At 41.7% G+C, this 14552-nt stretch overlaps 1 protein-coding gene across 11 annotated transcripts in view; it reads left to right on the top strand.

Annotated features, from left to right (window-relative positions):
- The window catches only part of mcf2l2 (MCF.2 cell line derived transforming sequence-like 2), a 116753-nt gene that overhangs the window by 646 nt on the left and 101555 nt on the right, over positions 1-14552 (top strand). For 5 of the 11 annotated variants that reach the window (XM_085773801.1, XM_085773802.1, XM_085773809.1 and 2 more), the window contains exon 1: positions 10743-11161. The exons of 3 other annotated variants lie outside the window; for them this stretch is intronic. In XM_085773801.1, the coding sequence (XP_085629927.1) occupies positions 10996-11161 (166 nt within the window). In that variant the 5' untranslated portion in view covers positions 10743-10995. Of the gene's footprint in view, positions 1-8668; positions 9017-10652; positions 11162-14552 lie in introns of those variants that run through there. 3 more of the 11 variants (XM_085773814.1, XM_085773807.1, XM_085773810.1) reach the window with 2 other exon arrangements.

Genomic DNA, 14552 nt, shown 5'->3' on the forward strand with positions numbered 1-14552 from the left:
TTTTGCAGCATTAATTGTTAATGAGGTTTGGTTGTGTAGATGTTTGTTTCAGCCGAGTGAATATTTGATGGTTGCAGTATTGGATTTTCTGTGTTTCATTTGAAAAGAAAAAACATCCTGAGGTACCAGTTGGGTGAATAGAGCTTTTAGTATTCATTAAAGTCATTATATGTAAATGATGATGTTGGTAAATGAGCAGAAATCCTGCAAGATTTACAAGGTCAGCGTGTAATGGATATGAAATCTATTGCTTTCAGCTACTTCCATTATTTTATTTATATTTATTTTTTATCCTATCACCATTTCTCAACCTTCCTCTTTCTCGTTTTCCTCATCCTGCAGTCTCTCCTTTCCTCTTTTTCATTTCCCACCCTTGCTCATTTTTCTCTTCCCCTGCTTTCCATCCCCCCTGCATCCCATTCCCTCCCACCCATCCCTTTCCATCCCTTTCGTCCTCCCTTTCTTCCTCTCCTTCGCCTCTCTTCCCTCACTTATCTTTCCTTTCCTTTCCTCCTTCCATCCTTCTTCCTCCTGCTCCTCTCCTTTTCTGTGTCCGGGTCGTTTTCCGGCTGCTGCGGGAAGTAGGTTAATGTGCCACGCTGGAGACTATCACACAGCATCCTCCATGACTGCACTTCCTGTATTGCATTGCAGCCATTCGATGGTTGGTGGGTGGGTGGTGGGGGTTGGGGGAACTGTAGTACAGATGATTACCATGGAAACTGTGCTAGCTTCTACGAACCAAGGGACCCCATTTGATTTATTGGTTTCCTACATTTTGTATGAAATGTATATGACGATAAAAGCTAGAAAATTAGACAGAATTATAGGATCAAAACAACTACAGTATGAGATTCAAGGGCTCTTAACTGTTACATGAAATGAAACATGCTGTAGCATTGTCCCTATACGTTAAGTTTCCATTTTATGTGAGCACATATAATTATCATATAATAGTGATACATTAAGGATTTTGGAAGCTCAGACAAACAATGCTGTCCTCCTGCTTGCAGAGTAACAGAAAACTCTTCTATGTGTCGTTTTAGAGAACAACAACAGTGTTGGACTGTAGCTTGTGAGATGTTATCCTGTTTATTTCCCCCTGTTTCCACTTTTCATTCCTTTCCATCAACTGACCAGCAGGGAGCTCACTCACTCCTGTTTGAACCATAAAGCTGTCCCTATGACCGCAGCACAGCCTCAGGCTTTAGCGACCACATACTGTAACATATGGGCTTGTCTCTCATGGGGCTTTGTAGATGACCATACACTTGAATTAAAATATAATAGAATATAAATGAAACCATAGATGGGATCCTCCTCGCCCTATTTTGAAGCAGTGACAGCTCACTCTCTTCTCTTAAAGTTTCCATCCTGTTGTGTGATTGTCATGTGGGTCCTTCATTAGTGTCCTGCAGACCAGACAGAGCTGCAGAAACAAGCTGAAATGATGGGACACGATGCAGCTCTCCTCACTGTGTGTTTAATGACTGGCGAGGTCTCCCTGGGTCCTATGACTGTCACATCACTTAGTCATCTGATGCTCCTATTATAACCACTACATTTAGTTAATAATCCATTCCTGTCAGTCTCAGTCAGCTACTCCTGTTTTGATTGTGGCTTGTGGAATTTTAATTCACCCAATGTAAATCTTCACACAGATTTTGAACTACTATAGTACTTATTATTATTATCGTTATTATTATTATTAATTATTTTACTTACTATGAAAACAAGAGTTAGTATAGATGATCTTTCAACATTTTGGTGGTGAGCATTTAATACACTAACCAACTGGCTAATATGAAATTGAAGCTTTACTCTCCCTAAATGATTTTTTGTATTGGACTGCTTTATTTATCCAGGGTGTTTCTAAAGAGCTGCTTTCTAAGCTAGTATCATCATACCCCCACTATAAATCATAAATCATAAAATATTGTGACAAACTCAAATGTTAACATGTAGTGAGTGAATAGCTTTCAACTGTTATTTCATTGCATATATATATATATGTCCATCTAATAGTATACAGTAGCCATGGACTACTGCACAACAATGTGCACAACAAGATCTTAGAGACCTTTGTGGTGTGCATGGCCTGTTAATATTAGAATTACAATAGAATAGAATAGAATTAATAATTCAGATTCATGTTTTTTTTTTTTTACAGATTTGTGACAGTGAAAAATATAGATACACTAGCAAATCTTAGGGCATATTTGCAAATAGCTGTTCATGTTCTCACGTTCAGGTTTGTTACTGGGAATGAAAATTGAAATATTATATGATCATATCAATATTTTAATCACTTTTGGGTGTGTGTGTGTGTGTGTGTGTGTGTTCAAAACAATTCTTAAGACCGATAGGTGGAGTGGAGGATTATGATCACATCAATACTATACTCCCCCACCACCATATATCCTATCTATGACTCACGACAAAAGCTCCTATTGGTGGCCACTGATGTCATAGCAGCACCATGATGTGTGATTTCCCGTAACGACTGCATGTGTTCCCCTCATGCATAATTCATAACTGTGTGTGCTGTTTCATGGATGCCCGATCTAAAATGGCTACGCGTGTCCCACTGAAGCGTGGTGTCAGGACGAGTAGCTCTGAGGTCTGCAGATAAGGGCTTACTGCTCAGACACAGTCACATTGTTATTCAGTTTGAACCAAATCCCCTGCCCCCCTCCACCCACACTGAGAGGTGAGAGCCCCTCCTAAACAGTTGGTTAACGGGACCCTGTGAGTGACATTGGTTTCTACTGAAATGATGACATCAAAGGAAGAGATGATGCTAAATGCTGCCATGTTTTGACGAAGCAAGCAAATGAGAGTAAGATTCACAATATCTCCTAATGCTGGACTCTTAACAAGTATCACAATGTAGTTAGACAACAACATGTAGCTAATTTTGGTACTGATACATGATTGCATTATATCGTAGTGTCCATCAAATCTTGTTCTTTAAAACTCTTCAAACCTTTTTTTCAGATTAATTGAAAAAATAAGGCCCTTTGATATGAACCAGACAATGGCATTCATGCCATTCAGTCAATTCTCAGTGATTATATTCCATATTCCCATTACAATACCATTATTAAGGTAATGACTATCTCTTTGAATAAGAAAATATGACCTACATTATAATGAACTGGAGTTTTCCTTATGTATTAGGAATTTTGAAGGGTGCTTTTCTCCTAGCAGGTGCATGGAATAACAGTTTCTCTCTTACATAGTGTGTCATCTTTTCATCAGCATCGACATCAAAATATACTACAATAGTGTTATAAGTAAAATAGATAGTACAATTAGAATAAAACGGGCAAACCCACTGTGATGATAGCAAGTCTTGGAATACTATGTGCAATTATTGTACTCTGCAGGTGTTTACCAAGACACAGCTCCACAAAGTAATTAGCCCCAAAAATTGGGCTCTTTTAATCATGAGAACAACACTGAGTGTGGGTTTCCCCACTTGCTACTCAGATTAATTAAATCAATGCCATGATTTTACTCCAGAAATATATATTTTAAAACATTCCTGTGCAAGATCTGAGAGGCAGTCCTCTTTTTGCTCTGCATGCATCCTTAGAATGAACTTCCTGTTTTCTACCTGCATCTTCTTCTCCTCCCACCTGTACAAAGTGTGCTCTGCACAGAGAACCAGAGAATCAATGGTTTGAGATCTCCAGCAGCTTTATTTTGAGGCTGATGCCAAGCCAGTTTTTAGTTTCTGAAGTGGTTTAAATGAAATATTGATCTTAGTCGGGGTTCTTTTCCTTGTCTCCCCTTAAATATTGTTGCAAATATGAGAAAGAAGACCGAGAACTTCCAGTAAGGACAGTCATTAATATTACACGTGGCATAAACATTACCATCGTAAATGCATCATGACCCGAGGCCAGTTTTTCTTGTCCATGAAAGGAAATATGTGACACAAAAGACATGAAGGACACTGAGGCGCCAAAAGCTACATGTTTAATCTCAGTCAGTTACTCAGAGGTGAAGATGTGGCCTGGAACAAAGAGAGGTCCCTGGACACAGAGAGGTGACAAATGGGAAGGTCAGACACCACAGCTGGGACAGATGGTTTCATTTTTACTCAGATTGTTTTCTTACTGCACACTTCCAGCTTCCCCAGTTACATCATGACTAATAAGGAAACATTAGACTTTAACAACAGCAGCAGATGTTCAACCATGTGATGATATTTCACGGACATGAATGTGCTCAAAGACACTTTTCCATGAACCACAGTTTAAGAAAAGTTTAGGAAATGTAATTTTTTTTTTTTTTTTTTACACTATCTGAAGGTAGAGTATGTTTTAGTTGTTTACCTTATATGACCCAGTGTGTCAACATGACAGATCTCAGAATTGACTGAATAGTACTGAATGGGAAAAAATATAAAAATATTTTTAAAGGAAGATTTTCTCACCATTAACCACTGCAGTAATCACATGTGCTACCCTCTGATAGCTGCTCCGGATTCACGATATTATCCAGAAGCCCCCTCACCCCCTCCCCGAGTTGTTGTCATGACGTCAGAGGTGCATTCTCTCTGCTTCCTCTTCCTGTCTCTGATGGTGGGTGGTGGTGGTGGTGGAGAGGGGTGGGTCGCCATATCCTTTGTCTTTCTTTCTGTCAGCTGGACTGAGGCCAGCTGAGCGGCCGTGCTCACAACAACACAGCTGAACAATAGAACTGGTCCACTGGTCCACAGGAGAAGTTTGATTTCACAGTCTGGCCTATTTTTTTCTCCCAGCACAATTCATGCCAGGGTCAAGTGAGCTGCTGATCGACTTAGTGTCGATGACTGAGGGAGGCAGGTGGATGTTTAGATCAGACTCATGGACATGAACGAAAGAGGAGTCCACATCAATGTATGAATGAATTGTTATTTAATAATTTGTTTATTTTGCAAGTTGCAAACCCATTTATAAGGCACCACAGCATTACTTGTTATGATTATGTTGGGATTCTTACAGCACTTAAGAGGAAAGATCATGATTTTATTTGATATAGATATGTTGACTTCAGAAACAAAGGTTTCTGTTGCCTGAACCACAGACATATGGATGTGAACCATGGTGGTGTTTCATTCATTCAAAGGGTTAAACCTGGATTATGTAATCCCTAGAAGTATGACAAGGTCCACCCTGTTCTTCTCCCTCCACCCCAAACTTGATCTAATAAAATATATCACATACTTTTTACATTAAGTAGCGGAAAACAAATCTAGTTGGGGTTCAGCTATTGTTTAAAAATGTTTATCAAGAGTTATGGTATGAATCCTCTCAGTTTTGCCACCAAAGGCAGTAGTGGCTGCTTGTGTTTCTTTCCCTATCAGAGTCTGTTGGGCCTGAGATGAAAACCTAGTGTCAGTTTGAATCATATTTAGTCAAATTTATCCTAAATCTGAATCCAAACAAAAAGGATGAGCGTAAGCATGGCAAGCTGAAGCACAGCATAGGTATCCTAGAGCATGGCTGCAGCAGGTTTAGCGTCAGGCTCCGTCTCAGTTATTCGTTCCTGAATGATCTACTTTGCCAGACATTACAGGAAATGAAGCAGATCATAGAGACAGAGCCCACAGGTGGATGCTGGGGATGTGGTGGGTTTGCAAAACATCATGGGCAGCAGGAGCAGCAGCAGCAAAGATGTAAGCAGTAGCAGCAGCATGGCCAGGGATGAGCAGGGGGGTTTAAATAACCCGCCCTATTTGGATGAGGAGAGCACGTGACTGATCAGCTGATCAGGATGGCAGCAGCTTGAGTCGTCTGCCTGAATTTGCTTTGCAGGCTTTGCATCATGAAATCTGATTAAAATGCTGCAAACATTAAGTCCAGTTTTAGTCAAGAATGACAATCTCAGTAAAATGTAAGTGCTATCTTTTCAAATTAGATTATATTCAATAGATTGTAGGCAAAAGTCAAATATAAATGTAAACAAGCTGCAACATTAATGGTTGTATGATTAAGAACGTAACTTTGCAGAGACAAAGTCTTCCCTTATGTTATCGATTGAAGCAATACATTGAAACATGGAGAAAGAGCAGTGAAGTCTGGAAAAATGAAAAACCAAGTCAAAAAATTGAGTCAATCATTGCTGTGATCTTAAGGTGATGTGATCCCTCCTGTCTCGAAGTAGCTACTCTTGGACAAGATCCTGAACCACACGGTTCAGTGTATGTAAAGTATGAGTGAAAGGAGGAAAACCAAGCCTATTTTCCAGGCCCTTTCTCGAAAATTGCATATCCATAATAAAATGGGTATATCTCAGCAACCACAAGGTCTATTTGAATACTTTTGGTGTCATAGTAGAGGGAAAAAATGTGAAAGCAGCGGATTGGTTGATTCGATGATGTGATTGACAGGACTGGCAGCCAATCAGAATCCTCAGAATCCTGAAATGTGTGACGTGCAGGCTGTTGTGTGCTGCGCTCGTAAAGGTTCCCAGCCAGGCTGCTAAAGCCGCGGCCGGACCGATTTAGATGTAACACCGGTCAAAGTTCAAACTGGAAATATTGTGGATTTACCCCATAATACATCCATGATTTACCCATAAAACAGACTTTTCACGGCAAAACAGCAAAGGTAAGAGGAAATTTACAACCATGTTTTGGCCCAGCAGTGTCTGTGTGTGCTCGACTTTACTCGTTTTTGTCTTCTCTCTCTGCCGGGCTTCTGTGTAGCTGCGGGTGCTATCGTTCCAATCTGGCTCTTTCGCGGTAGCTGATGTGTTTTTTTTGCACAATGTACAGTAGGATACATCCATGATAGTAATATATGAGCCAGAAATGTGGCGACTGGCTCCACACAGAGGCGCTTCATGAAGTTTGATGTTTAGTTGTTTATTTGAGTAGTGTTTGGGTCATAGAAACGTGGTTTTTACATGTTGTAGGCCAGCTTCTTTGATGTAGGCTAAAATATGACTATATTTTTTTCATAATTAGTGCAGTAGAGGCTCTGTGGTTGTTCTGTATGTCTGCAATTGGTGGCAATGTGGTGCACCTCCATCAGAATCTTGAAGAGGCTACATGATGTTAGCCTAGTTTTATGGCAAGCTGGAGCTCCACCTCGACCTATGTCCTTATTGCACAGGTAGATTGATATTGATAACTCTGAAAATATAGGCTACATCTAGGATTAGTTTATATTCTATCCCCCTGTCTGTCTGGACTCTGTCCAAGCAGCATGCAATTAGCAGATGTAATATGATCAAATCAGAAGTCAGTGTAGTAACCTAAAACCAAAACACACTGAACGACAGCTGTGTCTGCTCCCACTGACTGAGAAACCAAATCCCTGTTTTCACTTCTGACTGTTTACATAGTGTCTGTCTTGGTTATTCATGATGTGATCTATCTGTTGGTCCCTGAGGAGACTGGATCTGTGTAGGAGTTGAAGTTCCACTGCCATTGTCTGAGTGAGGACAAAGCAATCAGTGCCACGTGCAAACCACTTACAGGTGAAGTGAATAACTCTGATTACCTCGTTACCATGGCACCTGTAGGAGGATGATATATTAAGCAGCAGGTGAACAGTCAGTTTTAAAAGTTGATGTGTTGTATCGAGCAGGAATGAGACACCATAATGAGGACCTGAGCCACTTTGACAAAGGCCAAGTTGTGGTGGGTGGAAGACTGAGTCAGAGGACTGGTGGGACAGCTTCAGAGCCCATGTCTCGACAAGTTAGAGCTGTTTTTGGCTGCACGAGTGGGACCTACACAGAGTCAGGTAGGTGGCTTTAGTGTTGTGACTGCCCTGACAATTGGCCCTGCATAGGCTACAGTAAGAGGATTAACTGGAGACGGTGATCTTTGTTTAGATCAGTTGGAGAACATTTGATTACGCGTGTGTGTGCGCGTGTTTGTTTATGTGTGGGTGTGTTTGTTCCTGCGGCTGCATCCTTTTACGCTCTGGCTACACATGCAGTACATTTACAGTACGCATGGCAGGTCAACAACAAAGCCACGTAGACAGGTGATTTATTGAGGAAAAAGTTCTATTTTCATCAAGCAAAGGCCTCTGACGTGTGTTTACTTCAGCAGTGCAGGCCTCTCAGAGTGAAGGGGGAGGAAGAGGTGGAAGGAAGAAGGGGGACAGTTGAGGGGGGGAGTTAGGCTACTTGGAGGGACGGAGATGGTCGAGACATATGTCAACCCCAAGGAAGAAAGCTGGGACTGTAAGAGCACGTCTTTATGATTTAGCTCCATATGTCTCTGCATGGCATTTACCTGAGTGGTTTGTGAGATGCAGATGAAAATATCCCCAAGATCTCCGGTCATCCAAGACACCTATTGTTGTGGTTATTCACATGTGACTGTGTATTCAATAGAGACAGGTCCATGTTTTGAAAGAACTTGGATGCCAAATAAATCAACCAACAATCTACACGAATACTGTAGGTCACACAAATGCTCCGTCTTTAAGTAACAATGAGATGATGTCAGCTGGGGTATAAGTTCACACAAAGGAAAATCCATTGTGGGGTTGTGACCCATGTGGTTATATTTTTCTGTCCCATTTAAAAGCATGGAAACACGCTGCTTCCATTGCATGACACATGAATGGACACATGTGAAAATCCAGGGGAAGGATGCAGGGGGAGGTTCCTGCTGCCTGATGGGAGTGTTGCTGGGAATAATTGTCTAAACTGTAGTAAGAACTGAGCGGCTCAGCTGGTCACAAGGCTGCTAGAAGAGGCTCAGACCCCTGCTCCGACAAAAAAACCACACACATTCACATTCCCCTGCTTCTCACTCTCTCACTCTGCCTGCCTCACTCTATTTCTGTTGCTCTTTTACACACACAAAAAGGAGAGTTTGTCCTGCTGTACGGAGGAAGAGGGGACGAGCCCATAGGACTGGACTGTGGTGTCACTGGACTTGTGTATGTGTGTGTTATGTTGCTGTGGACATTGGACTGGATTCTGGTTTAGCTGCACGGCTCGGCCTCGTCTGTCTGTGTGGATAGCAAGAAGAGCAGCATCATGGGATCAGTAATGTGTAAGTGATGAATGTATTGATTATTCCTAAGCGTTTGTGTGTGTATTGTTGACATACACTAACTTGTCAGCACAGCCAGTTGGGACATGCTGTAATGTACTCCTGCATGCCTGGTGCCACTTTGTCAGTAATGGGGATGTGACACCTACACGGTGTTGGGAAGCTGCTGATGACTTCACACTGGAAGAATCTGAACTGCAGCAAAGCTACTGTGGAGAGGAATCTAGTTTGTTCTAGTGTTTTTAAAAAAATATTTATTTAAGGTCAAGTGCTCAGTATGGACTGCCTGGGTATCATGCCTTCAATCGCAATAACCACACACGTATGGACATCAGTAATGCACGTCATCTGTCTGTGCTGTGTGTGTGTGTGTTCGTTTTTGTTTTTTTTTACCACAAGATGGTGGTATTAGTGTCTCCCTGCTGTATACAGTACATCTATCTTGTGGTGGTTGTGGTTTGATCTCCAAAGCTTTGAATCAGCCGTTGGTGGATGTTTCACATCTGTTTCTGTTTAGTGATTCTCTGACTCAGTCATTTAGCCTTGTCTGGTCCTCTATTAAAGCCCCAGTATGTAGGAATTACCCCCATCTAGTGGTGCGGTTGCATATGGGAACGTATTCTTGATGTTGCATTCACGTGAAATCGGGCAGACGTCAGACAGACAACAGACGCTAAAAGGATAAAGCGTCTAAGTGGTCCGCCAGCACGAGGCAAAACAATACAGGCGTGACAATATGTTGTCATGGTGATGTGGTATTGTTTACCTGACCCACGTTTTAAATACCGTCTTTCTCTGGTGGAGTAAAATGACATCCGGTTGGTCTGCCGTCTGCCTGACTGCACCTGAATGCAACATCAGTGCCTCCATCCTTCCTCACACTACACAGTGGTGACAGTTTTAACAGGCCGAGCCCACAGCTCCGGTGAGTTTCCGTGGTTACCTACAGTCACGCTGCCACTCAACGTAAAAAAAATGGCGATGCAACATGGCCGCCTCGGTTCGGTGCGTCACCCACTTATGTATTTGTAACGACTTGTAACAACTCATTCTAAGGTACGAGAAAGCTTTCATTTGTATACAGGTGTGGTTCGACTTCAGTGAAATACAGCAATATTTGATTTTTGGTAATAAAAAGCCAAATAAGTTACACACGGGGCTTTAAAGATTGACTAACAAACATAAAATACAGTATACATTATACTTTAAATGCTGTGGTTCCTGACAAATGTATTACTGAAGCGTAGAAAATGTCTACCATACAGCTACCTTGGATTGTTGGGCTGGCAGGTGTCAGGGGCCCTGCAGTTGCCTTTTTGATCAGGTAGCATAGCCTACCTAAAAATAGCAAAAAAGGAGACAGAAGTTGACTCTATGGAAAGAATTGTTGTTAATTTGAGAGATGAGATTTCATGCCAGCCAGTGCCTCACAGAAGTGTGATGACACATCAGTTGCTTGATGTGAGAAATGTTGAAAAAGGTGAGCAGGCTTAAGTGTGATTGTCACCATCAGCTGCACCGTACTGTAACCCAGCATCACTGTCACTTGAAATAACACCTAGGTAAAGGAACAGGGTCGACAGGTGACATGGGCCACCTGAGTGTGTAGTCGCCCCCACACAGAGCCGTGGCTGTTTCTGTGTTTGTGGTAGTCACAGGCACAGGCGTATGCAAATGTTCTGTAATAGGCTTTACTTTCTAATGCAGAGATTACAGCGGAGGGAGGGACAGGCTGAGCAGAAGCAAGGAGGTTAGAGAGACACCTTGCTGGCTCTACAGGGACGCAGGCAAGAACAGCTGCAGTGGCATTGCCATAGGGGAATGAAACTGTGTTTGTGTGAGTAAGTGACAGACAGAAGCATCCAGGAAGCATTGTCTCTGCTGCAGAGCCGGTGGGCAGGCGTGATGGGTAGATGCAGTAGATTGGAAAACAGACACTCTCATCTCAGATGAAAGTATAGGTGGAATCGTGAGTGGAGATGGACGCCGTAGGCAGGCCGCGATGCCAGACGCTCCCGTCTAGATGTCCAAACTGTGGCAAATATGGACGAGCCTATTCCACCGTACGGATCTCTATGGCTGAGATGGAATCGTATTTCCATTTCCTAGGGGTGTGTCAGGAGACTGAGATGGCCATACGAAGAAGTACGTCTCCCCATCCCTCCACTTTTCACTCCCCCTCAGCATGTCCATTTGTGCATTGTTGTAGTGTCTAGAACCTATTCTTGTGTGAGACTTAATACAAGCTTTGTACATCATAAATGTCCTGGCATATCGGTGTTATTGGTCAAAACAAAGCTCAGATGTGGTTGACAGTCTTTTCCGTCTGTGGCCCTGTCTCATATCAGGACTCCAGTCTCTGTGTAGGTAGTGGTACTGAGCCTGTATGGCGCAAACATGTATTATATGATGTGATGATGATTTACTTATCATAACCTAATTAGCCTGCAGAGTACAAGTTGGCTTCTCTAAAGGTTTGTAGTTCGTTGCTGTTGTTCAAAACAAAACAGCTGTGTATTAGGTGTGATCTGAAGCACTCCATTGCAACCTACGTTTTGAGCGTTAACATTTGTCATTTAATACTCACTGGTGAAATAGAAAATGTTGCCTGATGACTAGAAACATTTTGTCTTTCATTTTTAACGGATACCACCCGGGTTACTGCAGTTGATGTTTGACTTCACTGATCCTTAGGGATTTAATGAAGCTGTGAAAATGGGACATGCCAGTTTGACGTGGGTTGAATGTGAGTCTAAGTGACATTTTTTACAAGACAAATTACGTGTTGTGCTGCACAGTATAAAAGATGCTGTGATTGAGAAATTGTGCAGAGTGCAGACGTAATTAAAATAAACTGAAAGGGGAGATTATTTATTTATTCATCAATGTTTTGGTGCTTTAATTTGTGCAAATGCAGCAGTTTGTTTTTCCCTCAGTGACAAATTCTTTAGTCACAACGTCGGCATCCTACACACACACACACACACACACACACACACACACACACACACACACACACACACACACACACACACACACACACACACACACACACACACACAAACACAAACATTCAAACTCATCCAAAACAAAGGTCAAGGTCAGGTGTGTTTTGGTCCTGAGTGGTTCAGTTTGTTTTTGTTAGTGTGTCATAAGCAGTGGTGAAGCTCTGAGGTTAGAATCTCGAAGAGACACTCAGTACGACTCAGCAGATGGAAAGTACAGTTTTATGTTGTGCTTAGCGTTTTAGCGTTTCTGGAAGGGCAGTAAACACGCCTAAATAATATGATTATTCTTTACTGATTGAACTCAACTTTAACATCGACTCAGTGACTAGTGTTTCACATTAGGACAAAATAGAAATGCAGAATACTGGAAATGTCTGCTGAGCATCAAATGGATCTGTATACTGTATGAGCGACTGTGTCATACACTGGCAGTGAGATGTTCATAGCTTGTTTCTGCTGCCCCCAAGAGGTCACATATATCAATTATTGCTGGTTATTTTAACACAAACCAATGTATTTCCCTGATATTAATCAAGTTGTGTTTGTGCCTAAACATAGCTAAACTTTGATTAACCACAGTTTATAGGTGCTTTAGTCAGTAAGTGTTTTTGTAAGCCAGACCTCAAACTGACAGCCAGTCTCACACCCTCTTGATGCTGAGGCTGTGTGAGTGTGTGACTGATGAGTGAGCTACACAAATATGAGATTTATATTCTACATTGATGGAATGATTCTGTTATTACTTTTACAAAACAGTATGCATACACACTGACTCAATGGATTGTGAATAGTTTTATTTATTTATTTATTATTATTTCTTTATGCAGTAGCAGGGTGTCACTTTGCTTGATGCACAGTTGATCGTTCCACACATAGTTTGTTGGGCTAGATGGAGGAAGAAAAAAACAGCACACAGTGTGTTCTCCATTTAAACTCAGCAGTGGGACACCAACACTCCAGAGCAGCTGGTACAGTACTGTAGCAGCTGGTAATAAGGTGAACCCAGTTACAGTAACGGTGGATAACAGTTGACTGAATATGTTATCAGATGAAAGCACTGTCATGGATTTGGCTCATGGTCATTAAAAGAAAAATAGAAAAAGAAATAACAGCCATTTGTCATCACACAATGATGAAGTCATTCAGACTTTGTGTACTCAGGAAAGGCCAGTCATAAATGTATCCTTCATGTAATATGCATTAGATTCATAGCCACTTTAAGTTAATAGATGCATCACACAGTCAAATTCTATAAACAAGTCGAATGATATTTTCCTGCTGTTGGTTAATCTGAGCTAAAAATAACATGGTATTTTGTGTTTTCACCAACATGTCATTGCCATTTAAATAATGACAACATCTACAAAACGTATGCTCATGATGACAACAAAGGCAGCTACACAGGTACTGTAGTTTACAGTAAGTGCACGCTGACCCTGATACACATTCTTATACCACAGACAGATGATGACATTCCTTTGTGTCATAGTGAATCAACCCTGGTGACTGACGGTGCTAAGACACTGTCAGGCCCATGCCTATTTGTCAGACGTGTATATTTCATGAGGTGATAATGATATTCATTGGAAATGTGCAATTGCCAATGCGTGTGTGAGTGTGCGTATGAGTGTGTGAGAGCCCTGTTATCAGCAGATCCTGTCATTAGACATCCTCTGATTGTATTCTTGTTCTGACGCCTTCTTCCTGAGAACCAATAGGAAACCCCCCTTCTCCTGGACCTTGAGGTACAACCACCCAAAAATAACACAAGCTGTGTGTGTGTGTATTTTCTGCTGGTGTACTTTCTTCATTAAATCATCCAACATTTAAGAATCTCCTTATGCTTAAGAAATAAATGTTACCTTTGGTCTCAATTATGTTAATTAATCAGTGGATCTTTTGATATACCCTGCAGCAGTGATAAATCAAATATATAAAAAAAAACAAAAATCTAAGCCCAGTCCTACCCACAGTGGCTCAGGACAAAGGATTAACTTCAGCTAGAGAGAGGTAAAATAAAGACAGAGAGAGCTCTGTAGTGACTCATGATAATGACTCTGTCACAGTGATGATGAGGGTCATGGTTTTATCTGAAGTAGGCCAAGCATATTTCTGCGCTGCTCTAGGCAGTATGATCTATGAACATGTGAGAGTCAGTTCAACAGAAACGGCTCTTACTGAGCAACAGTTTACACACAGTTACAAGGATAAGATACATGGATTTTGTTTTACTCTTATTCATGTCCATCATTTCAGTCCTAAGGTTTACAAAACAAGGAACATAGTAGTGAGAGATTGTTGGCTGAGGCATCTTCAGCCTCTAGAAGATGGTGTTGTAAGGAGGGCACATGAAGTCTCAGCGGGAATGTTTAAGAGCCTTGTTAAAAGACATAATCACTTATGGTGGGAAGAAGTATTTTCAACTGGCCTCCAGAAAGCTCTGGCAAATGACTAAGGAAGGGAAAGCTGGACTTGGCCCAAGCTGTGCTCAGCAGGGAGCCGAGCTGCTGACCCTGACTGGAGATGTC

This window comes from Trachurus japonicus, chromosome 4 (genome assembly GCF_045865225.1).
Source record: "Trachurus japonicus isolate A0001 chromosome 4, Traja_1.0".
Taxonomy (NCBI): Eukaryota; Metazoa; Chordata; class Actinopteri; order Carangiformes; family Carangidae; genus Trachurus; species Trachurus japonicus.